The 27,986-nt window shown below is 38.5% G+C and overlaps 1 protein-coding gene across 1 annotated transcript in view; it reads right to left on the bottom strand.

Annotated features, from left to right (window-relative positions):
• Nucleotides 1-27,986, bottom strand: part of wdr11 (WD repeat domain 11) — a 48,672-nt gene continuing 20,686 nt past the window's right edge. Inside the window, exons 9-29 of the mRNA XM_079473074.1 lie at nucleotides 27,408-27,508; nucleotides 25,849-26,028; nucleotides 22,408-22,492; nucleotides 21,917-22,023; nucleotides 20,007-20,082; nucleotides 19,365-19,473; nucleotides 19,079-19,203; nucleotides 18,070-18,217; nucleotides 17,526-17,632; nucleotides 17,243-17,357; nucleotides 14,501-14,672; nucleotides 13,824-13,932; nucleotides 12,931-12,993; nucleotides 10,536-10,601; nucleotides 8,924-9,113; nucleotides 7,669-7,764; nucleotides 6,678-6,843; nucleotides 5,999-6,096; nucleotides 2,762-2,907; nucleotides 2,571-2,653; nucleotides 1-1,049 (exon numbers count right to left, since the gene is read on the bottom strand). Coding sequence (XP_079329200.1) covers nucleotides 847-1,049; nucleotides 2,571-2,653; nucleotides 2,762-2,907; nucleotides 5,999-6,096; nucleotides 6,678-6,843; nucleotides 7,669-7,764; nucleotides 8,924-9,113; nucleotides 10,536-10,601; nucleotides 12,931-12,993; nucleotides 13,824-13,932; nucleotides 14,501-14,672; nucleotides 17,243-17,357; nucleotides 17,526-17,632; nucleotides 18,070-18,217; nucleotides 19,079-19,203; nucleotides 19,365-19,473; nucleotides 20,007-20,082; nucleotides 21,917-22,023; nucleotides 22,408-22,492; nucleotides 25,849-26,028; nucleotides 27,408-27,508 — 2,545 coding nt within the window. The 3' untranslated portion in view covers nucleotides 1-846. The remainder of the gene's footprint in view (nucleotides 1,050-2,570; nucleotides 2,654-2,761; nucleotides 2,908-5,998; nucleotides 6,097-6,677; nucleotides 6,844-7,668; nucleotides 7,765-8,923; nucleotides 9,114-10,535; nucleotides 10,602-12,930; nucleotides 12,994-13,823; nucleotides 13,933-14,500; nucleotides 14,673-17,242; nucleotides 17,358-17,525; nucleotides 17,633-18,069; nucleotides 18,218-19,078; nucleotides 19,204-19,364; nucleotides 19,474-20,006; nucleotides 20,083-21,916; nucleotides 22,024-22,407; nucleotides 22,493-25,848; nucleotides 26,029-27,407; nucleotides 27,509-27,986) is intronic.

Genomic DNA, 27,986 nt, shown 5'->3' with positions numbered 1-27,986 from the left:
CCCTTTTCAAAGGTGCCTTTTTATTTTTCATAAAATGTGTCTTAAATGTGACCGCACCAAAATCAAAGTGTATTTTGAACAGAGGACACTTCATTCACCAGTTTACAATAATGCACGAGCACATCAACGATTACAATAGAAGAATGGTGAAGATTTGTACCTGGTGCATCAACACTGGTTTACTCTTGGTCATGACAGCACATTTACATAATCTCACACAAAAACCTTACAGCAACAACAAACATGTACCAAATTCACAACTTCTTTCCCTAAATACATATAATTCTTCAAGGACGAGCAAAACAAAACCACACATAATAATGATCTTCCATGATTAAAACAATGTAATAAATTAATTACTGTATTTGTGATTTTGCAATTTACAAATCCGAATGTGCCGTTTTATTAATATAATTTTGCCTGTAATACCTGGTAGGGCAGAGTGTTAAGTGTAGGAAATGTAATAATGCAAATCCAGAATGTTTAATTGGTTTGTTACACTTCACAAAGAAAACATATTTAGTCAATTGTGTAATTGCAAAACAGGTTTTAAATGCATAACAGCACCAGGTAATGTTTTTAGCAATTGTTAGGGGAATGTTATCGGATTCACAACACATCTCACAGTCAACAAAAAAATTATAAAGTGTCTACATGACTGGACAAATGTATTTCAGTACAATAAAACGTGTGCTTCTGTGTGCGCATACTTGCATACAGTATACCTAACATATGGATACACTGTAAAAGAGCGACACTAAAACCAGATCTCTTGCTGTGAATTTGAGACTTTATTAAATTAAACTTCTCTTTTATTTTTCATGAAGTTCACCCTTTTTCTTCAAGTCAATCCATATTTACAAGAGTGTCATCCGTCTTTTCGTCATTGAGACTGGGATCTAGTCCCACACCTTCTGTTTTTGACAACTCATCGAGCAACTCCTTTCCTGCTTCTCCAGCCTGGGATGCCCACAGCAAAGCTCCCTGTTTTAGTCCGATGGAGCGAAGCAGTTTGGCATAGTTGACGAAGGAAACACCTACGAGCTTTTGTGCAACGCTTGGTTAAGGAATCATTATTTTTATGAAATGGCATTTGCTTTGAATTTAACCGAACACACACACGCACGCACACACGCACGCACGCACACGCGACTTAAAGGCCTAAAATAAATGTAAAAACAGCTTCAACTGACAAATCTTAAAATACATCAGTGCCATTTTTTGCCATATTTGTTTTGTAAAGCATGTTTGTAAAACCTTAAATGTTCTAATTTAACTAAGACTTAGTCCTGACTTAACCTCTGAGCAGGACACAAAGTTTTATTCATGTGTAAAAATGCTTGGGGCAACTATATACAGGTACTACATAAACTGGTTAATATTTAACATTTTTACTTTGATAAATCATTTCATGGGTTTTTCATCTTATAAAACACAAATCTCTCATTTTATATGCCCATATACAGGCCCTTTTGTCCATAAGGTAAACATGCATTTCAATGATGGCACTTCAACTAGTCAAAGCATTTGTGTGTAAAGTCAGATTTCAATGTGCGATGAGGATGTTGAAGAATCTGTTAATGCAAAGACAACACGTGAAAATTCAGCCGTCATTAAAAACAAGGCTTATTCCATCAAATATGAATTACATGTAATAACATTAGTATTTGAGTCTTTGCAGTATTCAGGGTTTGAAAACAATGCTTCATCTTTTTTTGTTATTTGGTTCAGTTCCTGAAATAAAAACAATACACATGCACATAACCTATATGGACAAAAGTATCGAGACACCCACTCCTAGTGAATGGAATATGACTTTAGTCATTTCAATGAGAACAAATCTTAATGCAGCATAACACAAAGATGTGTTACCCTCTATTTTGCTATTGACAATTTCTTAACTATTTAATTTGAACAATTATGACTTTATTACTGTAATTCTACGCTGAATGTAATTCAGATTGTACCTTGTTGAATATCACTACCATATTAATGTTGATCAACTATCAGAAGTGCACTAGCAGATCATTCCTAATTGGTACAGCATAACAATAGAAATGCCAATATATGAACCTCTGTGGAACTTGAAAACTGATCAAAATGAAACTGTGTTTTGTTGGCACATGTTTTAGTTTCGTACCCCCATCCCCCTGCACGCATCGTATGTTTTTGGAAATAATCGTACAGCTGCATCTGTCTTTTATAAATGCGATCAAACCAAAGACTCACGCCAATTCCCCATGTCTCCAGAATATGCGTACGAATGGCTCAGAGTTTGCTTACAGGCGCACACATTCTCCCATCAAGTTTGTTTTGAATAGATGACAATCTTTGCATGGGAAGTGGCGTACGCACGTTTCCAGCCCAGTTTTGTGCGTAAGCAACGTTTATAAATTAGACCCCAGGTACGTTTTAGGAGGTAATCACCACGTCCCAACAACATCAAATGTTACGTCATCACAACAGTGTTATGTCGCTGGAATGAATATGGTCCAGTCCAGATACATTCTCACAACGTAACTGTGTTAACTGGGAAGCTTTGAAAAAAGAGAGATGCACTTAAAGGATATTGACATCATCGTCATTGGCCTCCATCACTTCATATCTCAAACATGCTTTGATAAACAGTGCAGCACAGTCGAAATATCTCATGCTGTCAGGAAATGTAAAGACATGTCAGAGACATCAGAACATCAAGTCTTTAAAAAAAACGTATCCAAATGATTGGTATAAGAGGCTGAGAGAAGAACGGAGAGCAAACCTGTGAAGCATCTCGCCCACTTTTTGAAAGCATCCAAGTGATAGCAGGACCAGGATGGCCTTTGACTTCTGATTAACCTGAGGAGAACACAGATGCTCTGCCCAGCGCTTCAGCACATCTGAGCTCTCTGTTGGGTTCAGGCGCACCTGATGCAAAGAGAAAGAAACATGACATTCATCTGATTGTTTGATGAGTGCTGTAGTACACATAAATATGAGGAGCCATTTAAACCTCACTTACTGAAAAACCTCTAACAAACACTAGTGAAATAGAACCTGGACACAGACCTGGGCTCAAATCAAATTAAACGACTTCCTTTTCAAGTGAAATAATATAAGAATAAGTTACTGTGCATGCTCAAGAGTTGTAAACTTTCAAAGAAAGGAAGGGTGTTCAATTTGAATGGTAAGTTTGTTTTAACGGATAGAAACAGAATATCAACAAAATGATAGAATATCAAACTTTATATTATACACAAAATATAAAAGTTAGAAATGAATTTGCATTGCATTGAGTAAATAAGTATTTGATCCCCGAGCAAAGCATGCTATTGTTTTTGGTGGAGAAACCCTTGATGGCAATCACAGAGGTCAGACGTTTCATTTCATTGATATGCGGATGATCAGCCTCTGAAACATGTTACGACCCTTGGCTCAAGGGTGGCAACAAAAACAAGGGACACACGAAAACAAAGCATACGCTTAAATAATTATTTATTTAAATATAAATGAATCAACAAAGGATAATAAAGTAGAAACGGATAAAGAACAGAGTCAGCAATATCAGTATATGTAATGTAGTGTAGTGTAATGTAATGTAATGTAAAAGTGGAATGTCAGTGACAATAAACCAAACTGAAGTTAAATCTAAATCCAAAAGCAAAATCCAAACAAAAGCAAAGTCCAAACAAAAGCAAAGGGCAACAACCGAAGAGCTCCCTTTCCCGGCTCGGCTCGATCTTTTAAGCACTGCCTAATGCCTGAGAACAGGTGTTTCCAGTTGACTGGTAATTGGTAGCTCAAGTGCCAGGATCAATTTCCAGGACCAACAGCAGAGGTCGTCACAAACACAAGAATCACAATAATCCTGACACTCTGAAATCTCTTTTTGACTGATTTGGTTTTGCCCCAAATTCTTATTTCGGAATGAATCGAAAAACAGAGGTTGTGGTCTTCAGGCCACATGAAAATCATGGAGGCAATGATATTGACCTGGACTACTGCGTTTCCTCTATCCTGCATTAACATCTTAGCCGTCTTTTAGGATCATAGACTTAAGCGCCTCCTCTCAAAAAATTCAACCAATCCTCTCTACTGAATTTCTTGAGACTGATATTCATGCTCTTGTTACATCTTGATCAGACTACTGTAATTCGCTTTACTTTGATGTCTCCAAATCCTCTATATCCTCTATACATCGCCTCCAATAAGCTCAAAATGCAGCTGCAAAATTTCCAAACCATGGAACAAAAATCCGATCATGTGATTCAGATCATTACATTGGCTGTCTGGGTATTTTAGGATTGAGTTTAAAATTATTTTTGTTGTAAAAAAATCGCAACGTAACCTGGCACCGCATTAACTGTTCGAGCTTCTCCACCTTTATAATCCTTTAACCTCGCAGGGAGTTCCAGACCAAAGACAATTGATAGTTATTTTGTATTTCTTCTATTTCCAAATAATCACACCAACAGTTGTGTCCTTCTCACCAAGCATCTGTCTGTAGCCCATAAAGGGTTTGTGCAGGTCTACAGTCTTGTCCCTGACATCCTTTGAAACCAGTTTGGTCTTGACCGTGGTGTTGGAGAGGTTGAAATGGAAGATACAGATTCTGTTGGCAGGCATCTTTTGTATACATAACAAGCTGATTTAGGAAGGTGAGGATTATTAGGAGGCCATGATTGACAAGGGCCAGTGGAGGGAATCTGGCCAGGACACCGGGGTTACACTCATACTCTTTACAAGTAGTGCCATGGGATCTTTAATGACCACAGGGAGTCAGGACCACTGGTTTAACTTCTCATCCGAAGGACGGCGCTGTTTTCAGTATAGTGTCCCCGTCACTACACTTGTGCATTAGGACCCATACAGACCACAGGGTGAGCGCCCCCTGCTGACCTCTTCCAGCAGAAACCTAGCCTTCCCAGGATGCCTCCCATCAGCCCTGCTTAGCTTCAGTGGGCAACAAGTCTTGGACTACAGGGTGATATGGCAACCTTTAAATAAAAATTTTTTTCTGTATTGTCTGGATGATATTCTTTCTCCATCTGTTACGATAAAACTACCATCAGATTTTGATGGTAGTTTTATCGTAACAGATGGAGAAAGAATATCATTAAATAGATCCTTCATTTATTTGTAAGCAGGCAAACTTGCAAAATAAGCAGGGGATCCAATAATGATTTTTTAATGTATTTTTTCAGACCTCAAATACTGCAAAGAAAAGTACAAATTCACTTTTGAGCATATTCATGCATGAAAATTTCTGTTTTTCGGCCTGCTGTCAGTCTTTCACATTGATGTTAGATGACTGTGTCACTCCTGAGGTTTGATTTGATGTTAGATGACTGTGTCACTCCTGAGGTTTGATTTTGTTAAAATTCAACAGACACTGAACTGGAATGACCAATACATCTAAAAATGCTGATTCAATGAAAATATGGAATGATGTCTTCATTTTTTTCCATGACTGTATTCAGAATTAAATGAATATTCAATATTTATCTATTATGTATATAGGGTATGCATTGACATCACTTGTCCACGTGAACACCCAGGGAGACGCCCCGTTAAGTGGCGGGACACGCTCCCTTAAGTGGCAAAACACTCACGCAAACATGTGCTGAATCTGTAAACCGTGTTTGGCCACTCAAGGGGAAGTGTTACGGAATGTTCGGAAAGTGACGTCACATGCATAACTTTACATTTATGCTTTTGGCATACCTTCTACGTACTCATTCTACAGAAGTGGTGAAAAATATCTTGGGCCGGTTGCATAAACAGCTTAGACTAGTCTTAGAAGTCAGTCATCTCATTTATTTCTTCAAGACTGGTCATAACTACTTCAAATTAGTTACATAAAAGGTAGATTGGGCTTATTGATATATGAAAAGCAAGACTGCAAAAGACCAAACTAAGTGCTAGTCAGTGAGACTAGTTGTTAAGACGCGGTCTTAACTTAGCGGCTAAGTTTATGCAACTGGGTCCTGGTCTCACCATGTGTGCGTGTGTGTAGTACCTTGGCCAGCCAGGCAGCGCGGTTCCATTCTCCGTATGTCTGCAGATAACGGCACGCATCAACTGCTTTGTCGATCAGGCACAGCAACTGAACGCCCTCTTAGACACAGAGACGCACAGAGAATCAGCTGAGAGCAACACCATGGAAAGCATACTGTTAATAGCATCCACGAGGAAGAGGGTAGATATGAAGCCCGATGTACACCTGCTACATGCTATATAAGCTAATAGGAGTTGTGGATGTGCTGATTCATAGTTTAAGAATGGAGTTGGAAATGGAAAGAAAATGTGCTTAATTGTCATGGAAATAATGTTCTACATTTTAGAATTTAAGAAAATAGTAAATATATTCATCTAATAAAAATATTACATTTTTCAACCAGAACTGGTATGTCAACATAATAAACATTTCTCCGTGCATGAAAATGATTTAATTTCATGAAAGAAATGATGTGTTATGCTATAGCAGTAACTTAAGTTCCCAGTAAATGAAAACATGTTATCTGCTCCTCTCACAAAGCTATCATGTGGCTAATATATACTTTCTTCTTCAAGGTTGACTGGCACACTTTCTGTTTTCATCGTATGAATGAAAACTCTCCATTTGCATTCCAGGAAAGAAAGAATATGGCAAACAACTAAAGGATGTTTGTATAAATGATCACTTTCTGTTGCTCTACCTGCCAGTTTGCCATTGGCAATCATATTGGTGGCTACCAGTTTAATGGTGCTCTGAGACGGGCCAGAGGAAGTGATGGTGGTTACTAGACAGGCTTTAAGAGAATCACAGTAGTAGCTCGGGTTATCTGCGCTGGTCTCCAAGAGCAACTGTACTGCCCGGTCCGTCTGTGGGGTAAAGAGAAACATAAAAGCTTTTATCCAAAGCGACTTACATTGCATTACACTGTACAGTTGTTACATAAACGTCACAGTAAACATTATACTAAGTCAGTCTTTATATACTGTCAAAAAACAAATGTAGTTTATTATGTTGAATTACAATAATCCAAAATAAATCAACAATAGGATTATTCTGAGGATTCGGGGGGCATGTGGTGCACAAGTTGTTCAAGTGCCCACATGACCCCTACGGAGCAGAAGTTCATCACATGGCGTCTGACCTATGTGAAGCTTACACACAAATGAGACCCGTGCTGCTGGCACAATGAGTCAGAATGTGCACGGTCTCCCACTTGAGCTTCACCAAAACAAGAGAAAAATAAAGATTTTGGTTGAATTTGAGATTTCCATAAAAATAATCTCACATCTCACTGTCCCAATGCTCCCAGGTCGTAATTAAACATCTAAAATGATCAATATCCGTCTACGTTTTCAGAGAGGTACACCTTCCTAAGACTTTACTATGACAAAGGATGCGTGTCCATCGGATGCAAAGAGCTTGCAAAACCAGTTTTAACTTTGCCCTATCGTACCTCCTGCAATGTTTTAAAAGAATTGGTCAAAAACTGTTAGATTTGCTATAGCATAGAACTAGAAGAATACTACTTAGATTTGTGTTATCGTTAAAAGTATTTGCTATCAGAGCTGACATTACCTGTCATTAGTCTGTAAACCCTGGTAAACAGATCTACAGCCCTTTTTTCAGTTTATCCAGATTCATTATACCGATGTGCAGTGAAATAAAAGAATGCAGTGCTCACGAGAACTAACCTGACCCAGTAGCAGAAGCTGGTCTGCACACTTTTTAGTGTGTTCATAACTGGACCTCTTCACCTCCTGAAGATGAACCCGCTCCAGCTGAAACCTCTGAATGACACAAAGAGAATAAGAGATAGATTTTCTCATTTCTTTCCTTTAAAGAGAACATCCTGTACACGCAGCAATCTTGTCCATGTATAGTCTTTGACTGTTTTTCATCCTCTGACCCAGTGCTTGGGAACCTTTTTCACCAAAGAGCCATGTCCAGTTTTGGTTAATTCATTATTGCATACAAGCTATTGCAAAAACTTCTATTTTCTATTAAAAACATGTTTTAATGACTTGAATACTAATAACTTCATTTAGGTCCAAAGACAAAAAGCAAAAATCCAAATACATTTGGGGCTTCAGAAAATGAAGATGCACTAGGTGTGTTTGACCTCTTGAAATGCTGGCGCGCCGAGGGGAAAGGGTTCAAATGAAGCGCGTTTGGTGCTAAATAAAGATATTAAAGGGATATAGTGGAGAAAGATCAATTATATAAATGTTCCTGAGAGCATGTGTGATGTGATTCTCCGTTGTGAAGACGCGCGGCTCAATTCAAACAACCAAAATAGCCTAAAAAACATTTAAAACTTTTGATCATGTCTCGCCATCCAGACGCAACTTATTCACTCAAACATGCAGAGCAGGCAGAGGACACATTTAAATAGCAGGATTCCCCTTTACAGAAATCATTGAGCTCTAGGTACAAAGCCGATGGAAAACAAGTTTTAATCGCAATATAGACCAAAATAATAGTGGTGCACCATCGATTAACATCATGCACACAAACAAGCACCACGACGAACACTTCAAACACCCAACTGTGTCTAATGCACCTACCAAACTGTATCGCACATGTGCTACACTGGTCAAATCTTTCTCCGCACAGACTGATTTTATCGTAGCACGTGTAGCACCTACTTTGCTTTACTTAGCCATCATGAAAAGCCTATCCCCAAGCATTTGGCCATCTCAATCATTTTTGACATTAACAAGTGCTGTCAGACCGCTGGAGTAGATCGCTCTTCTTTTACTTTTAGCCCATAATGGATTACAGCAGAACAGCAATAAAAATATTTCATAATGGAGAACTGCAAGAGAAACACTGATTCAATGAATTATTCGCTTTGATGATTTGGCTGTACTTTCCTTTTCTCCCTTTATTATCTAGTACTTGTAATAAATAACATGTAAATGTAATTGTAGTGTCATTGGCTCATACCTGGAAGAAAGAGCTTTCACACAGGGTGTCATGGCAAATGTCCAGGTGACTGACAGGGATGCTCTGGAGATCCTCGGCAGGTGTTTGGCCCTCTGGGGTGGATATGATGGGCTGACGATTCTGAGCAAAGAACTGGATGTAGTGAGCTGCCACTGTCCAGAATTGAATGTCTGATTCATCTCCAAACAGCCTGATAAAACAAAGTGAAATGAGAGCGACTCAAGAACAGAGCACACTCGGCTGTCACATGGCGTTGTGTGGCCGATTATGGATGCCAGAACCAGGATGAAAATCCAAACGGGCAACAATCCTTGGACGGTCACAGCTCTGCAGTGTTTAGCTGCAACCCTTATTCAACACACCTGATCCAGCTAAACAGCGTCTTCAGGATTATTCAGGTGTGGGTTGGAGCTAAACTCTTTTTCAAACACTGAGATGTACACTTATTACACTGTGAATGATGTTAATTATATTTTTAAATGCAACATGCTAATCGATAAGCATAATTATTATTGGGTTGAAGAGGATTTATAACAAACTATAAGGGGCGGTTTTCCGGAGAGGGCTCAAGCCAAGTCGCATTAAAAAAAGAAACTTAAATATTCTAATTTAACTAAGGCCTAGTCTTGGTTTAAGCTAATCGTTGTCCAGGAAACCGCCCCAAGCATTTAAGGGCAGTCTTGTCTGGCCTGTACAGTATGTTGTTCCACGCACCATCTGGTGGATATTCTGTAAAGCACAATTTAACACATTTATTTAAAGGGAAAATTCTGCCATAAATGACTCACCCCCAAGTCTTTTGACAACCCTAGGAGCTCTGTTCATCTTCGGATCGCAAAATGAAGAAAGTTTTGATGAGGTCCGGGAGCTTTCTAACTCCGGCCTATAGACAGCAACAAAACTGACATTCTGCGTCTGTTACATTGCTGTCTATGGGCAGAAGTCAGACGACTTGAGGGTAACTCTGTCATTTTTTGGTTTCCCTTTAAATTCTAAGGTGCTCACAGGACTTTGTGGCATTCTGCGAGACAAATCATGGCTGCAGCCGGAAATAAATCTGTACACGCTGACCCTCGGGAATATTATCAGAAGAAAATGGAATTAGCGTCCACTGCTATGCCGATGATACTCTGTTATATATTTCATCAAAAGCAGGTGAAATTTCTTAATTCAACATACATAACATTGAATGACCAGTAATTTTCTTCTATTAAAGTCAATGAAGAGATCCTACTACTGGGACTAATTTAAGAAGTTGTCATGTATTTATTATATTAGACAGCAATCTGTTAATTACATTTTACATCCATACGTTACAAAAATATTGCTTATGCACGTATGTTCAGTCAGTTGCCTTCCAGAAGTTTATTCTATTTGTCTTCTCCAGCAGCAGACCGAAGAGGACCTCAGTGAGCACACAACAGTTTCAACAACAGTTAACTTGTATACTTCATGTAGACACTATTAACTGCTTTTGTACACTTGTATCACTAATGTGCTTTATTAATAAAATTGTTTGTTTCAATGAGCATGTATGGGTGTTTGGCTTTGGTTTCAGAATTGGTACAGACTACTGACATTTTGGTATTGTGAAAACACTCCACACACTTACCGCGACACGAGGAGGCAGCGTTGCAGCAAGTTCAATTTTGGATCCTGGAGAACGCTTTTGATGTCACTACAAAAGAACAAAAGACTTAAGGATGCTTAAAAAGTACTTGCGTGTGTTTTCCAACATAAGGTAAGTGAGGATGGCAAGCTTAAGGACTAGCTCACCCTAAAAATGAAGTTTCATAGTAAGAAATAAACACACAAACTATTAATTATTATGAATTATGTGGACAAATTTAGGCTCATGAGGAAAGCTTTCCTGGCTTCATCTGCATGTATAATGTCCCACAGGGAGCTGTTGGTTAAGGTCCAAATTTCAAAGTTTCATTGCAGCTTCAAAAGGCTCTAAACGACACCAGCCAATGAATAAGGGTGATGTAGTAATTATCCAAGAAAATAAAAAGTTATATTCTTTTTTTAAACAAATATATCGGAGTGCCTCCATGTTGCGCGTCCACGACTTCATGTACTAAATAATCACATTGGAAAGGTCACACGTGATGTCAGCGGAAGTTCAAACCTAATGTTTACGAGTGTGGAGAAAGAAGACGGGTCAAAAGTTCTTGGATGTTGAATTACACGTTATATGTCTTTCTGCGAGATTATGGTCAGTTTGTGTACATATCAGGGATTTTTAATGTCACGAGTAACATTTCTAACGTGATTGTGTAATACGGAAGTCGTGGACGTGCATTGAGGAGGTCGTTTATTTACAGTATATTTAAAAAGTATTTAGTCTTTGTCGTTTTCTTGGAAAATGACTAATCGTTTCGCTAGACAACAACCCTTATTCATCGGCTGGTGTCGTGTAGAGCCTTTTAAAGCTGCGATAAAGTTTGGACCTTAACAAACAGTCCCTGTTGAAGTCAATTATATTGGTGTTGTGCCTGTAGCACTTAAAACTGCTGCTTTCACTCCCCTTATAGAAAAGCAAAGCACTGATGTGAACACTCTTTCTAACTATCGCCCGATCTTGAGTCTTCCATTTCTGGCTAAAGTCTTAGAGGGTATAGTTGCGGCCCAATTGAACAATCACTTAATTGAAAACAATCTATTTGAGCCCCATCAACCTGGGTTCTGGAAATTGCACAGTACTGAGACTGCGTTGATCAAAGTTACTAACGTCTTGCTAACAGCTTCTGATTCTGGCTCTCTATCCCTTCTCATTCTCTTGGATCTTAGCTCAGCTTTTGATACCATTGACCATGTAGTGCTATTTAATCCCCTTGGATATGTATTTGGTTTGTCAGAGACAGTCCTGGACTGGTTCAGGTCTTATCTTAATGGTCGAAGGCAATTTGTGTGTATGGGTGGCTATAGATCTAGGGTTGGTCCCTTATATACTGGTGTTCCACAGGGGTCAGTTCTAGGTCCCTTAATTTTCAGCATGTTTATTTATCCAATTGGTGAATTACGAAGATCTCTCAATCTTAACGATCATTTTTATGCTGAGGACACACATATTTATATTCATTCAAGATCAGGCCAAAATGTGGACACTGTGAATCACTCTAACTGTGTTACTATGATCAAGAACTGGATGTCTAAACCACTCCAGAACCAAAATTTTGCTTATCGGCAACCCACTACCAGCTGCCCAACGCCGTCCCTCTGACATTGTGTATTGGTGTTGCTTTGGAGTTTCAAAGCAAACAAAAAAAATCTTGAGTCATCTTTGAAGCTTCTATTCAGAACTCGGTTAAGGTATCCTTTTTCCACCTGAGAAAAATTGCTTGTTTACGTCCATTGTTGTCCTTCTCAGTTGCTGAAAGGTTGATAAATTGTTTTGTTTTCTCACGTATTGTAATGCACTTCTTGCTGGAGTATCGAAATCTCAATTAGCAAACAACAATAAGTACAAAACTCTGCGGCTAGAATTGTGTCTGGGGCTAAGTCCGGTGATCATCTTTACACTGGCTTCCTGTCAAATAGTGTTTTGATGTTGAAATCCTAGCATTGCATGACCTGGCTGCTCAATACCTGTCTAATCCATGAATTCCTTAAAAACCGTGTAGAAATCTACGCTCTTCTCAGTATATTTTTTAGATGTTTCCCAGACACGGCTCTGCTCTATGGGTGATAGAGCATTTTCTGCTTATGCTCCTAAGATCTGGAACTCTCTCCATATAAACATCAGGGAGGCAAACTCACTAAATGTTTTATAAGTATTATGATATGGATAAGAACCATGGAAAGCTTTCTTCATTGCCCATTTGTTTACGACAGAAGAAATAAACACACGGACGGCTTGTATGACATGTGGGTGAGTAAAATTTCCTTTAAACCATTATAGCTAAATGTTGTCCCTACCTTATTTATACTGTAGGTGCTTATTTAAAGGGAAGGAAATAGCACTTGAATTACATTTGTTGAGTTTTTTTGTGCACTATACGTACTTAGAGAGAGAGTTGAGCTGTTCTTGGATCAGTCCTTTGATTTCCTCCTTCTCGATGTAATCTCTAAGAATTGAACCACAGAACACACCTCACCAAAAGGCTTTCTTACTTTATAAATATGAAAACAGAATTCTTTTAAATAGGTTTGCTACAATTTGAAGAAAATGTATTTAAGAATACTTCATTCAGAACAAACACCTACAGTAAGTGAATCAAACTGATGCACAAGTAGCATTGTGTTAACTTAATAATGTAGGCAACAATGGGTCTAATTCACTATGCTGGCACACAGATGGATTTGTGTGTGAAATCTGCATATGAATGATTTCACGAACAATTCATGATTCAGCACATACTTCGTACTAAAACGGATTCAAAATGTACGAAAAATGTATAAAAGCAATAATTTAAACTAACTTTTTTAGTGACGCCCCCCTTTAAACCCATGGAAAATAGGGCGCCTCCCACTCAACAAGAAATTAAATACACTTTGAATTTACACAAAAAGTACTTTGAACTTATGCTCACGCATGAAGAATGTGTGATACCTATCAGCTGTGCTCCTCCGGTGTATGCCTTTAGACATTGAAAGTGTCTTTTACGTTGTGTCACTTGGTTTATCTAATAAAATGGACAACAGTCTGTGTTTTCATTTCAAATTGGATGCTACGTATGCTTTCTAATCACTCTCATGTTACTAATATTTCATATGCTGAACGGTCTGCGCAGCGCTGTATGAACAACTATTATATGTGGCAGCTAGAAGCTATTCTGCAATTGTTAGCGATTTTTGCCATTGTGCTACGCTTTCTGCCTAATGGACCAGTGTCTATGTGAAGAAAAGGGACAAATGATTTGATGCAAATGTGATCAAGGATGAGACCGTGGCACACATTTGAAAAATGTCCATGGTGAAAGTATCAGACCAGGGCTGCAGCAACAGAAAGGCCTTTAGAGTAAGAGCAGCACGTGGTAGCAGAAGATACGGACACCACACTGGATCTAAAACAGATAACAATAGAACATGTCATCATCATATCATCAATGTTACATCACCACCATCAACAAACTAAACACACCTACATACACTGTTTGAGGGTCAACTACACTATGTGCTGGAGCTAGAAATGAACTGAAAGGGTAAACGGAGTTCTCTGGAGGGCAAGGTTGTCACATGGTGTACTGCAGTTTCTGATTGCTCAAAGAATGGTTTAAAGGAACAGTCACCCTTAAATAAAAACGCTGTCATCATTCACTCACTCTCTTGTCATTTCAAACCTGTATGACTTTATTTTGAAACATGTTAACTGGATCCCATTCACTTGCATTGGTTTTGTGTCCATACAACAGAAGTGAAGGGGGTCCAGTGCTCTCCGGTTACCAACTTTCTTCAAAATATCTTCTTTTGCGTTCTGCAGAAGAAAGAAAGTCGTACAGCTTTAAAATGACATGAGGGTGAGTAAATGATGACGACATTTACATTGCTGGGTGAACTCTGACTCTAATATGATGCCGTTTCATTCAACATTATTTGGGTGAATCGCTCAAGCCTGTGAAGACCATAACACACCTGTCAGGTCCTGCTCATCCATTCTGTAACTGGCAGACTTCATGGCCATCTCCAGCACTCTCACACAGCCGTCGTCTGATGCCAGCACCACTTTATCTGACGTACACCAGTCAATATCCAGAATTCTGTAACTCACGTTCCTTCCCACTCTGATGCTGCTGACCATCTGAACCTGAAGGAGTTCATGTCTTTATTCTGACAGCACATTTAGATGTAGTTACAGCACCAGAAGTAAAGAGATGACAAATGATGAAAAACCTTGAAGAGTGGAAAAAAGTTCCAGTACTCTCTTGTGCACATTGACATATGCAAAGTAGTACAACGTTTGAAATTTCCAGACAACAAAAAAACTGTATTTGGAGATATTAATTGTACAATATATTTCTTAGTCCGATTATGCTTAATAAACGAATAACTAGTATGGTCATTTAAACACGAAAAACAGTTTCTTTAATCGGGGAAAGGTCATAACCGCTCTGCAGAGGTAGTTTGTTGCCTATTACTCAGATGTGGTGTTATGTGCTCATGTCTGGCAGCATAATTGTAAAAGTCTCGAACAGAAGTAACAGTAAAATAATCCATCCATGTAATCTGGGTCTTCTGCGTAGCCGGTTTATTGACATGCATGTAAACACATGAAAATAGGTTTCATTTATAAGCTGATTTTTGAAAGATATCTGTTTATTTTGTGCATGTAAACACACTCAATGATGCTGTGACTTGGAGTGGCGAAGTGCAGATACACAAGAAAAAGTGAAGGTATGCTCATAACATAAACGTAAAACAGAATAAAATGAAAAAAAAAAATATATAAATATCTGGCTTTTCCGTTGTATGCGTCAAACCTCCTTACTACTCAAACTGTTGTTTTACGTTTGCCGGCTCCCGTCTCCTTCCTTTTATGGAAGAAAGGCATTTTATACTAAAATAATACAGTATATACAGGGCCCTAGATTCCAACCAAAATGTGATCGTTTTTTATAACGTGCGAGGTAAGATTTCACAGGGTCACACTGGTGCGATTGTGTACACAGGTTTTTGTCCTGCCAAAGATTTATTTAAACATCTGATTTATGAGTGGTGAATGACGGGCTTGTAATAGGCTAATTGCAGGAAAGAGTTTTTTAAAATGTTTTTTTTATTGTGCAGTCCAATTAATATCAATCAAACTGCAGTTGGTTTGTTTTGATTTGAGCAATAATAAATAAAAAAAACACAGCCAACTAACACAATAAAACATAATAAAAACTGTATTTTTGAATTCTCATTTTGTAACCAATTGTAACCATTTTTTCCTGAATTACAGCCGGCTGTGAATGTGCCTTTTCTTCCCTGACAAGTGTTCTGCACCAGACATAAAGGGAAAATCCTATCCAGTGAAGTGTTTTCTGTGTTAACCTATATCTTTGGCGATGTTCTGACATCAAACAGCGATTCAATGTCCACTATTGTCCGATTCACACGTAATGACTCCTTTTCATTATGAAACCAATTCATTTTGTTGAAACAACTCATACGTGAAACACTGAACTCACAAGAGTCAGTGACTCAAAACACCTCAGAACACAAGCGTGCTTAGATCATTTAACAAGAACGATTAAATGAACAGAATGATTCATCAACTAAGGTCATTATGATTACTATATAATATGGTGCGACCAACGGAGAAAGGAAACATTATTCTAGAGCCCTGATATATAAAAAGCAAACAGAAGAACGCGCAGTTTTATCTTCTTGAGAAGACATAGCAGTCCTACCTCAATCCAAAGATCCTTTCATTCGCTTTTCACCAGCCAGGATTAATATCCAAAGAGGGCACTTGAAAATGGCCACATGTGTCTTAGTTAAACAGATTTGAATCTGATCTGATATTACCGTGCAAAAAATAGACATTATTTATGACTTATTCATTATTCAAATGGAGTATTTTAATGTCACGTCTAAAATAGGAAGGGAAACCACTGGTCGTGCCGTTTTCTGATTCTTTCCAAAGTGTACGGGGACGCTGCCAATGATTTCCAGTACTGGTATTCCCTTGCATTAGCTGCGGTGTCAATGAACGTGAGCTTGATCAAAGCTATCTTGCCGTCCGTTTGGAGGAGTAAAGAGCTGATAAACGTGGTCGAAATAACCAGATGCATTACAATTGTCCGGTTTCGTCGAGTGGTTTGCATGATGGGATTTTAAAGAGTCTAGAAAACGTTTCAGAGGGCATTTACACCTGCTCGCACACGCCTGAACGCTCCGTCGTCAACACAAGCAGGCCTATGGAACATCTTTCTTTCCCCTTATTATTATTATTATTTAATTATAAAAATAAAAACACAATTTAAACAGTTTAACTGATGGTCTTAATCGGTCAACATTTCTATTTCCGGTTAAGAGTTAAACAGTCACAATGAACATCCCTAATGCAGATGCAGTCAACAGAACACATTTACAAATATACTGAATCAGAACATGACCAAACCAGAAAAGAGACAAAGGCTTGTCTCTACAACAATCTGATCTCAGTGATTTAAAAAACAACTTTAATAAACGTGGTTGAAATTTTATAAGACCCAATTTTTGCTCCATAAAGCTTTATTTAAATTACCAAACTTAAACATTTTTAAAGTCATTCATTTCTTACTGCAAAAGCGACAGAGACTGTAGGAAATGATGTCCTGACTTAAACCCAGGTAAACCGTTTATTCGGTCAATAAGAACAAATTTAATAAAACTGACACTAGTGACACGCACCTCTTTGGTATCCCAGACCTCTGCTCCATCTGTGTACATGACCAAGAGCTTTTGGTTGCCTTTCCCTGGAGCAAAACGAATCTTTTTCACCCATCCACGGTGTGTAGGTACACCCCTAAACAATACATAACACACGTCAGTCAGACAAAATAGCTTTGTTTCTAAACCCAACATATTGCCGGGTTTAGTAGGTGCATTAGTGTTTGAGGCAACAATGTTTTGTTCCCGACACAGGCTAAACTTTACTATATACAAAGAAGAGTTTTGTAAAACATATCTGTACCTTGAAAGGCGAGCTTTCAGGTCCCAAAAGTTTAGGTTTCCATCTACATCTCCCAAAACTAGGGTGTCTCCTTTCCATGCAATACAGGCAATACTTCCCATACTGCCCTAAAAGAGTAGAGGAAACTTCAGTTTCATGTATGAAAGACATTAACCACTTTTTCTCTAACAGCATTTTCTTCTAACGATTTTTCTCCTTTTCAGAAAAGAAGTTATACATAAATAATTTGATGGCTTTTATGGACTAAATGAAAGGAAACATGTATGCACTTGTTCATTGTCATGTGTCTGTCATTTGAGTAACCTTTTGTACTGCCGTTTTGGAAAAGAGATTTGATATCTCAGCTGGACTATACTGGTAAAATCAAATTAAATGAAAAAATAAACAGTATGTGGACAAATTCAGCGAGGGGAGAGACATAAGAAAAAGTAGAAAATAAAGAAAATCAAAAGGAGATTTAAATAGTTTGGATGAAATTATAGAAAAACAGAGCTGGCAAGAGGCTGCATAATACATAAATGTGAGTATGTGTGCAGTCACTCACATCAGGAGGGATACGTGCCCCATCCTTTACGGTGTTGCCTTCCACTGTAATGTGATAGACCTGGCCATCCGTGTCCGTAAACACAAAGTGCTCGCGAGCCGAGATGCCCTGACACATTTCAGACTTACTTTCAGCATCCTGCAACATACTGAGAGAGAGAGACAGAGAGTGAACAGGCCGTGTGTAAAGTGGCGTGCAGTACCAATATAAATTTACCACTTATTAATCAAGCAAAAATAGTAATATTAAAATAATTTCATCATTTACATACAGTACGTTTACACATGGCATAGCAATTTCTGGGTTCTTCTGTTGTTGGATTTGATGAAAGTGGGACACACAAATGCCTTTCTTTGATATTATCAGAGAGACAAGTATGCTATGTATTCTATAATCATTTATATTCAGAGCACGAAACCTCAGACCTCCACTGTTTATATTTTTGCCTGCTTCCCCGTCATAAGACGTAGGAAATGTCAAATTCAGCTGTGTTGAAATAGTGAGATAACACCTTGTCTTATTAAGCGAATCTGAATGACTCCTGAAATATACCTGCCTAAATGCATGTTGCTCACCATCACTTGATCACTATTTTCCTAAAGTAAACCGGTGGCGGTGGCACTGGCGCATCACTCTCATACCTACAAAAAAGTATTCTCTAACCCCCTAAATCAGTCAATTATTTTGAATTTTCCAAAACATTCACAGGTTGGATAAAAGCCCTCGCCTGAAGACATCTAAATGGCAATATACATTTTGAATATGTCATGGTTATCTATGCACATTGTGCACCGTTCACTGTTCCTAAAGCCAACAGGTGGTGGTGGCCCTATGACCAGTGGACAGTCCAATTGTTCATCCAGGTGTTCAGTATTAAGAAACAAACATATCCAAATTTATGAAGTGAGTTATGTTTGTAGATTCAGTTAATAGTGTGTGTTGTGGACTAACTGTACAGTATTGGACTGAAATGAACACATTATAGTGTGTTGATCTTTTCATTTCAGACCTGATCACAGAGGACTCTACGCTGCTCTGCTCTGCATCAGCAAGGGTGGTCTGTCTTGCCATGGCCTCTCGTGCTGCAAGCTGCTTTTTCTTCAGACTTTTGAGGTTATGAGAAGGTGACCACTCCTGTTTAGAAACACATACATGACGTGTGAGTCATCATACAGATCTACCACACAGTAAACAAACACTTAAACACAAAAGTCAGGAGGAAAAGATAACAGACACATTTCCACCACTGGGATGTTTGTGTGTGTGTGTGTGTGAGTGTGAGTGTGTTCAAGTACCAGGGCAGTGACAGTAGGGAAGTTCTTAGCCATCTCACGCAGCAAAGTTCCTGTGCGGACATCCCAGAGTTCCAATGGTTTGTCTCTGAACACCACAACCAGGTATTGCCTGAAGGAAACCATATACTCATACTGTTAGTTATCACATTTACCTGGATTGTCTAATTAATCAAAGTGCGCTGTTGAAAAATGTTGGAACGACCTATTTTACTCAGATTTTAAGAGAGAAATGCACAGTACAACATTTGCTGCTTCCGTCCTTGAATAAGGGCCACCTGTGAGACACCAGTTTTTTTTCACAGAATGATTTATCTCTCTAATTGAACTCCACACTGCTGTTATTTAGAACATAAGTGTATATCAAGCATAACTGAACCATTTCAAACTTGTCTTTAAAGCACTGACACACATTCAATTAAAACAATCAGTTTGCCACACCATAGAAAACAAGGTCTGGATAGAAAGTGATTGAGAGTGAGGCAGTAGAGAGATTTAGGGAATGTGTTCCCTAGAGACAACGTTCATTCTTAAGAGCACATAGTGTTTGTCCAAAAAACATGAATCACCACTGAGGAAAAGCACTGGGACTAAAGTATGTAGGTGCTTCGACAAAAGGAGAAAATGTGAGCATGTATCACGTACTTGAGATGTGATACTTTAATCATTTCAATGGCTGGCTCATCGTTTCCACGTTCACCTCGAAATGCAAAGCACCGCCCTGGCAGGTAGAGAGAAAAAACAAATCAATTTACAAACAAAACCTGAAATTTTGAAGCACTTCTTCAACCCACAGTTGGTTGGGATGCTTAAAAGGCAATACTTATATTCAGAATCAACATTAAAAGGGTTCTAAGGGTGTCCATGTGTGTGTCTAAGTGAAACATCAAAGTGATCTTAAATCCCCCGAAAAAAGGACCCAAAAGTGACAAAGTCCCAGTCCTCATTTGGAAACCTGTACCTGGACGCTTGCATACCTACAGCATATTTACAATGGTTGCATATGGGCTGGGTAATCTAAAAAATGTTTTATCTATCTTGAAGAACCAAACTAACTATGTTACTAACAAAACGTGCAAAAACACGCTGTGTTTTACACAGTTTTTGATGTACTTTGCTTGGACTTCTCCATTTTTGGGTAGGACAGTTGAGACAGACAGGAAGCGATGTGGAGGAGAAAGGGCATGAGGATCGGGAAAGGACTACGAGACGGGATTCGAAATCGGGTCCCTCGTGCGCCATACGCTACATGTCTGAAGCATTGTTCACACGGCCACAGGCTCTGACATACATAAACACTTGAGTCAGCATATGGTTATCATGTTTATATTGCATTTTTTCCAGACAGAATTGGTTTAATCTTGGCCAGCAAGCTTACCTACCACGGCATTTATGTGTTTCTCAAAATTTTGTTTGCTATCGAGTAACACACCCCAATCTTTTATGCAGGAGGTAGAAAAAACTGAAAGACCACACACATATCAATATTACCAGTACTACAATTATCATTGGGAGTACAGATGATTAGCTCAGATTTACTTTAATTTCAGAAGAGAACATTTTGGAAAAGCAGAGTTTAATCTCCTCTAAACAGACAAATAGAGACTTCAGAGCAGTATAGTCATTACGTTTCAATGGTAGGTATATCTGTGTGTCATCTGCATAACAATGGAATGAAACCCCATGCTTACTAAGGACAGAAGACAAGGGGAGCATATACAGTGAGAAGAGAGTAGGTGCAAGAAGGGATCCCTGAGGTACACCACAGGATAAGTCTTCCACAGATGAGGAGACATTACCCAATCGGACACAAAAACATCTATTTGTCAAGTTAAATTAGTTAATAAGTCCATTAGTTAAATGGACCGAAACCATTTAAGGACATTCCCCTGCAATCCCAAAAAGTATTGTAATCTGGACAGGAGAATATTATCATGAACTGTATCAAATGCAGAGAAAAGATAAAAATGTCATTAAGAACACGTAGCAATGCTCAAATTCCCCTCCTGGGCAGCAGAAGATTCCCATAAAGACAGGCTGCCTGAGTGTCAGGGCTATTCCTCCACGTTTTCCGCGTTTCTCCGGCGCACGTCTAGAGGCCACCGGCCTGGGTAATCTGGGACATCCCAGACATCATTTGTTGCATTCACCCGCGATTTTTTCACAGAGTGTATTGAGTCTGACAAATGCGTATCTGTGAGATCATTTCTAATATCCAAAAGCGTCTGGCGATCATAAACCCACTGACTTGTTGCCTTGCTGCAAAATGAGGCAATGACTTCGGAGGCAGCGTTAGCAGAACGGATTCGGACAGGCTTCATGGGCAGCGTAAGGCTTTCTTGTAGCTCAGTGGTTAGATCATGGTGCTAGCAACTGCAAGGACTAAATAGCTAAATCGGCAAACAATACGTATTAAGAATCATTCCTGCCGGCATACACAAGCATAATTTTACACATTGTAAATGTGTTTACCATAGTTTTCTTTTATACAGAGTTTCCTATTATTTTATAGGAGTATGTTTAAGTATGTATATATATTAGTGCTTGTTCTTCACCTGTGCGTAGGTCCACATGTTGTAGTTCATTCCTTACAAGTCCAAGGTTGTTGGGAACAGAGGTGGCGAAAGACAGAAAACTAGTCAAACTAACCCATTCAATTCCTCTGTATGGGACAAGAAGAAAGAAAGACAAGTTTATTACACCATAAAAACACCCCAATTATAAAGGTAAAATATTATACTATTATACACATACTAAAAACTCACTGACAGTCTGTCTAGGAAAAGCCTTTTGTTTGTCAAGTGCAAAATGGCCACATGATTAATTAGCCTTGGAAATATGAAGATGCATGGAAATCAGAAGGCTAGAAATGAGGGCTCAGGGTCTGTGGAGGGTTTTATACTTTCATACGTCTAAAGCATAATGAACATTTGAATGTATAATATGCTACTGAAATGGCCAACATTTTACTGCCTGAAAGCACATCTACTCTATCATATGATGAGTATGAATGCTGGTAATGAGAAAGTAAAACAGTGTTTCTTACCTGACCTCACAGGAATGAACACTCAGCTCTTTGTGCAGGAGACCGCTGGTCAGGTTGTACACCAGCACAGACCCATTGCTTGTACCTAAGGGCCATAACACAGATACATCATCAACTACTCTCTAGACCACTCTGCCAGACCAAACTATGTCCTGAAGCCAAATTTAAAAGCGGTTCACACACTTTCACCAACCCAGATAAAAAACCAAGCAGTTTTCAAGACCAAGGGTTGAAACCAGTCAAAATAATCAAAACCAGTAAAAGCAATGCATAATTCAACTGCTTTATAGAGTACGGCTGTATGTGATCCAGAGTATCAATATTTTGTGATCACAAAACCAAACTTGTATTCAGCATAAGACAAAGCAATTACGTGTGTGTGTGTGTTGTATATGTCCACCATAAGAATTGGGACAGTATAGAAAAAATACTGTAAGGTTTGAAGAAAGCTAAAAATGGATTCCAAGAGGAATATGAGGAAGTACAGAATGTCATAACTTATTATTGACGGATTCAAACCATGTATGTTTTAAATTTGATGAACAGATATTTTCAGGTTTCATCCCAACATCTAATGTCAGTGTAATTTAGCTTAAATTGAACTCAATTAGTATTTAGTTGAGAATCCATTGCATGCAATCACAACAGTGAGTCTGCGACCCATAGACATCACCAGACGCTTGGTTTCATCCTTTAAAATGCTTTTCCAAATTTGACATTTGTCGTTCCTTTTTTTCCCACACTTGTGATTTTCCATCACTTTAATAAAGGTTTATATTTTTCTCATCTGGCCATAAAACTCGTCTCTGGTTTTTTGGCAAACTCTAATCTGGCTTTTCTATTTTTAGTGCTGATCAGAGGTTTCTTGCTGTGTACCTTTGTAATTCTGTAGTCAAAGGTGGATAGTAGATTGTGAGACGATCACTCCAGCTTTTTAGAGGATGGTGCTGATTTCTCTGATGCATTCAATTCTTAGTGACCGGAGGAAGAGCTGCAAGTTTAAGGCGGCGGAGCTGCCACTCAATCTGATGTATCCTCATGTTCACAACTCTGTGCTTTCATTTAAGACTTCATTTCATTTCTACAAGTCTGTGTGTTTTTGTATACGCAAGCACAGAAGAAACTTGATACTGGTGTGCTGTCTGACAGAGATTCACTGACAGCAGAAGCTCTCTATACAACAGAGTATTTCTAATGTTGAACTATATTTGCCGTAAAGACTTCTTCACAAGTAGACATTTATTTATTTAGATGGACAATTGCAGTTATTTACTCTCAGAATTATAAAAGACAGAAAGACTCTCTAACGCTCAGGAAGGAAACACAAAACACTTAAAGTCAGATAAACATTTGACTGGGTGACCCTCTTACACCGTGTCTACGCCGGATGAGACCTGCACCACAGAAAATATTAGAAATGCATTAGAACCCATTCCAATTTTACATTTTGTCCACACTGGACAACGTTGTGTCGCGTTGCGGTGTAGACACAGACTGTTGTTATTTTGACATGAAGTAACATCCTACAGAAGCTACACTATATAAACGATGGAAATCAAAATATCATTTTCAGAGGTTTCCACCATCCATCTGACTTTAAATGTACAGTGTTGCTTTCTTGAGCATTAGAGAATGTTTGTGTCTTTTGCAATAGTTGTGTATAAGTCTTTCAATTGACCTCGGTGTCAAAAGATGAATTTCAATATCATACAGTCACTGGTGCTGAAGAATACAGATTGTGGAGGATCTGGAGAATTGACCAGATGTTTAATAGATCAGACCAAACAAGAAACTATCAATCAACACAAAACATAAAAACTGACATGAACGTTTCAGGTATCATTGTACAGTAGTGCAATTTAGATGTGTAAACTTTTGAAATGGCTCACTTTTGTGAATGTAGTTATTATTCGGTGTTGTTTACTATATGTAAAGGTCTATCATGTGAAATAATTTGTTCAGGGCAATAAGTATGTCTGTATAGAGCGCTCTAAAAGGGGCAGCAGCATAATAAAGATCTCTGTTTATAATGTTCACCATACAACAAAGAAAGGCTCAAAACACTCACTCACATTAAAAAAATTGTGTTGTCCTTACATGAATTGTTAGAATGATTTCTGTGCGCATGCTGTAAATGTACAAAGTTTTATATAGTTCCTTTTACCGCAATTATTAATGTAAGTGTATACACTGACACAAACTTGAGATTTAGGGCACAACGGATACATGCCGTGGCATGAAGGAGTACTGCTCCATAACATTAGAAGAGCCACACACATGCAGGGAGCAGATCGAGTCGGTCAGCCCTAGACAGCCCCGTCCATTTAACCCCTGCACATATGCATAACTCTGTACACACTAAGTATTTTGTTGCATTCAATGTTTCTTTTTACTTCTTCATCTTTACGTCTTTTTCAAAATCAAGTGCAGGCAGCAGATCATTTTCCTATCTAGCTCCTAAACTTTGGAACAGTCTTCCCTGCACTATCCGGGAGGCAGACACACTCTGTCAGTTTAAATCTAGACTAAAGACGCATCTTTTTAATCTTGCATACACTACACTATCATAATATAAATCCTCTGAAGGTTTAGGATGCGTTAGTTGGACCGGATCCAGAAACACTTCCAATAACAACTGATGCATTTGCTGCATCAAAGAGTGCAGAACAGTTCCCTACTCTCAGCCAGTCTTGTCTCATTGTTTCAAGGTTACTAGAGCGGGCAGGACGCAGTTCATAAAATGATAGAGCTGGATAAAGAAGGACACAGCTACTTGACACGTCTTCACTACAAAATATCCCCTGGTTAGGCCTGGTTTCCCTCTGAGGTTTTATTTCTCCTCCAATGGAGTTTTGGGTTCCTCGCCACCGTTTGCACCGTTAATTAACACTGCATATTGGAATTTATAGTCTGTTTAATATCTGACCTGTGTTTCTCTCTCCTTATCTTGGGTGTGTGGTTCTATGTGATGGCCCTTGTGCATGTGTGTGTGTGTCTGTCTGTGTGAGTTTGTATGTGTTTCTGTGTGTGTTGGTGCGTGTGTGTGTGTGTGGAGTGTTTTGTGTGCGTGTGTGTGTGTGTGTGTGTGTTTGAATCTGTGTGTTTGTGTCTGAAAATTGTAACAAGCGCTATTTAATTGAAGTTGACATGACTTCTTAATTTATTTGAACTTGATGTTGGTTGTTTACATCTCATTTATTTCTTTAATAAAAGGTCAAAATCACTTGATCATTTTTGAAGACTAACAGCAATATTGAGTAATAGCACAGGGTACACCAGGCATACGTAAACAAACTTCAAACCTAAATGCACAAAGTTCCAGCAATCAGACAAACATGACCAAAATCCCTTTCAGCAATTCCTGACTGCTGAACACACAGTGGTGAATGTCAGTCATAAAAGAGTGGAAAGTGTATATGGTGTTCTATCAGTAACACTCACCTACAGCGAGCAGAGGCTGGTAGTGGTTGATGTTCTTAGTGGTGAGCGGGGGGCACATTCGGAGGGAAAAAGGAGGTAGGGGAAGGCCAGACAGCAGCCCTGTCAATAGGAACTTCAGATGCACTTCCTGCTGACCTGCCAAGGGCCGTGGGGTGTCTACTCCAGAAATCAGACTATGACCTGAAACAATCAGACACATCAGAAAACTGATCAAAATCACATCAGGCCTCATTTATAAATCTAACATAGAAACGAGTGCAGATCTGTGCACAGAAATCATCTTACAGCAGGGTTCACGTGCGATTCGTGAAACGTTCATTTGCCGCCAGTATCATCGTACGAATGATCGTACCTTGATAAGTCGACGGCTGAAATCAGTCGTAATTTTAACATCATACCCTTATAAATTCAGGGAGTAGATGCCTCGCCCCTAGATGTTGCGACATGGAGGAATGTAATCCGGCCAAAAAAGGAACTTTCAGATTTATTTTAAACCGTAACCTTGAAAAGCAGAATCAAACGTTTGGAAAGAGATCACTTCTGCAGTCAAAAGTGTAAGTATAGTTAACCGAACTCCAGCTGAGGTTGTATTAGATTTTTTATTGAATAATTATGTTTTGTAAATATCACAGGAAAAAAAAATTCATTATTATTGTTTCACTATTATTTTTACACGGAAAGTATTGTTGTTGTTTTAAATTACTTGTTGTGTAATCTTAAAACTCATGCAAGTTTTTTACACCAAAGCCCCCGTTAACCTTGTCCTTTCAAACAATTAAATGACCAGATAATTAGGCTAGAAGAGAAAATACTTTAGTAATGTAATGAAAATAAGAAAATCGCATTGAAATCTATTTTGATTTTATTTGTTATAGTAAACAAAAAGGTTTCAATTATCATAAGGGTAAAGCGTACACGGACCTTCAGCCAATCTCCAAACTTGCGCACACAAGCATCCGCTCACGTCCATATTGATGAAGGTCAAGTTTAGCGTGGAACCCAACCGCGTGCTCAGCTTTCGATCGTACGCTCATTTCATAAATGTAGCCCAGTGTTTGAATGGACCAATACCGCAATGCAGAGTTTATCTAAAAGAAAGCAGCTGCTCGGTGGGTTTGTATTTTTCTTGGTTTTTTTAAATAGCAGATTTTGAACGAGACCAAAGATGTTCGAAAGTAGAATGTTCAATCTTAATATACTGTAGATATAAAGTGCAATCGTCATTTCAAGTTGTAAACTTCACATTCAATTGTCTGAACCTTTCAAGAGAGAGACACTAGAAGCATTTAGGGAGGCGCTTCAAGAAGCATTCAGTTGCGTTCTAGGTGGTGAGACAAAGTCTTCTGCAAACAACGACAAATACCTTTAAAAAAGGTTGAAAGAACTTCTCAGATGCACAAAACTTCTGTTTGCTTTAGGTAAGTGCCTATTACCAACTGGATCTATACATCGTTCCACTTGACCTAAATGTTTGTTTATATATAAATCAGATTTTAAACACTGCATTTTTGAAGCCGTTAAAGGTGAATGTTGTCTATGTGTTAGGATGATGCTCTTACCGATCATTGTGTTCAGCGAAAGATCTGGTATGAATTTCTGGTTCGGACGTAAAGGTGTTCCACAGAAATTGACAGAAGAATACAACGGAGGAAAGCCAGAACTGAAAAAAGGAAATGCAAGATTTTATATAGGCACATAGGGTATTGACAAATAAACCATTCATGTGTCCTGGTGTGAAAGAAAAAGAAGTAAAACGCTAACAATGAAGGTAAATCTCTCTCAAGCCATTTTATATTATAAATATAAAAAATATGAAAACATAATATTAACAGTTTTTCTACATTTTTACTGTCACACCATAGGACACATTTATGGTTTATTCGTTAACTACCCAAATATTATAATGCTTTTTATCGTAAGGCATCCACCCATTTTACTTTTGATTTACTTTTTGTGTTAAAAAATCATTAAAAAATCTTACTGATCTTAATTGACCTAAATAAAGAACATCTGGCAACATCTGTTAACATAATCGAGCATATTTATTGGTTTTTCTGATAAGAAAGACCTAACGACTGTGAGAAATCCAATAGAAATCAACCTAAAGCTGAGTGCATTAACATAGTTTTTAATGTTAC

This window comes from Barbatula barbatula (genome assembly GCF_947034865.1).
Source record: "Barbatula barbatula genome assembly, chromosome: 14".
Taxonomy (NCBI): Eukaryota; Metazoa; Chordata; class Actinopteri; order Cypriniformes; family Nemacheilidae; genus Barbatula; species Barbatula barbatula.
The sequence above is the reverse complement of the archived record's forward strand: the minus strand, read 5'-3'. Positions and strand labels throughout refer to the sequence as shown.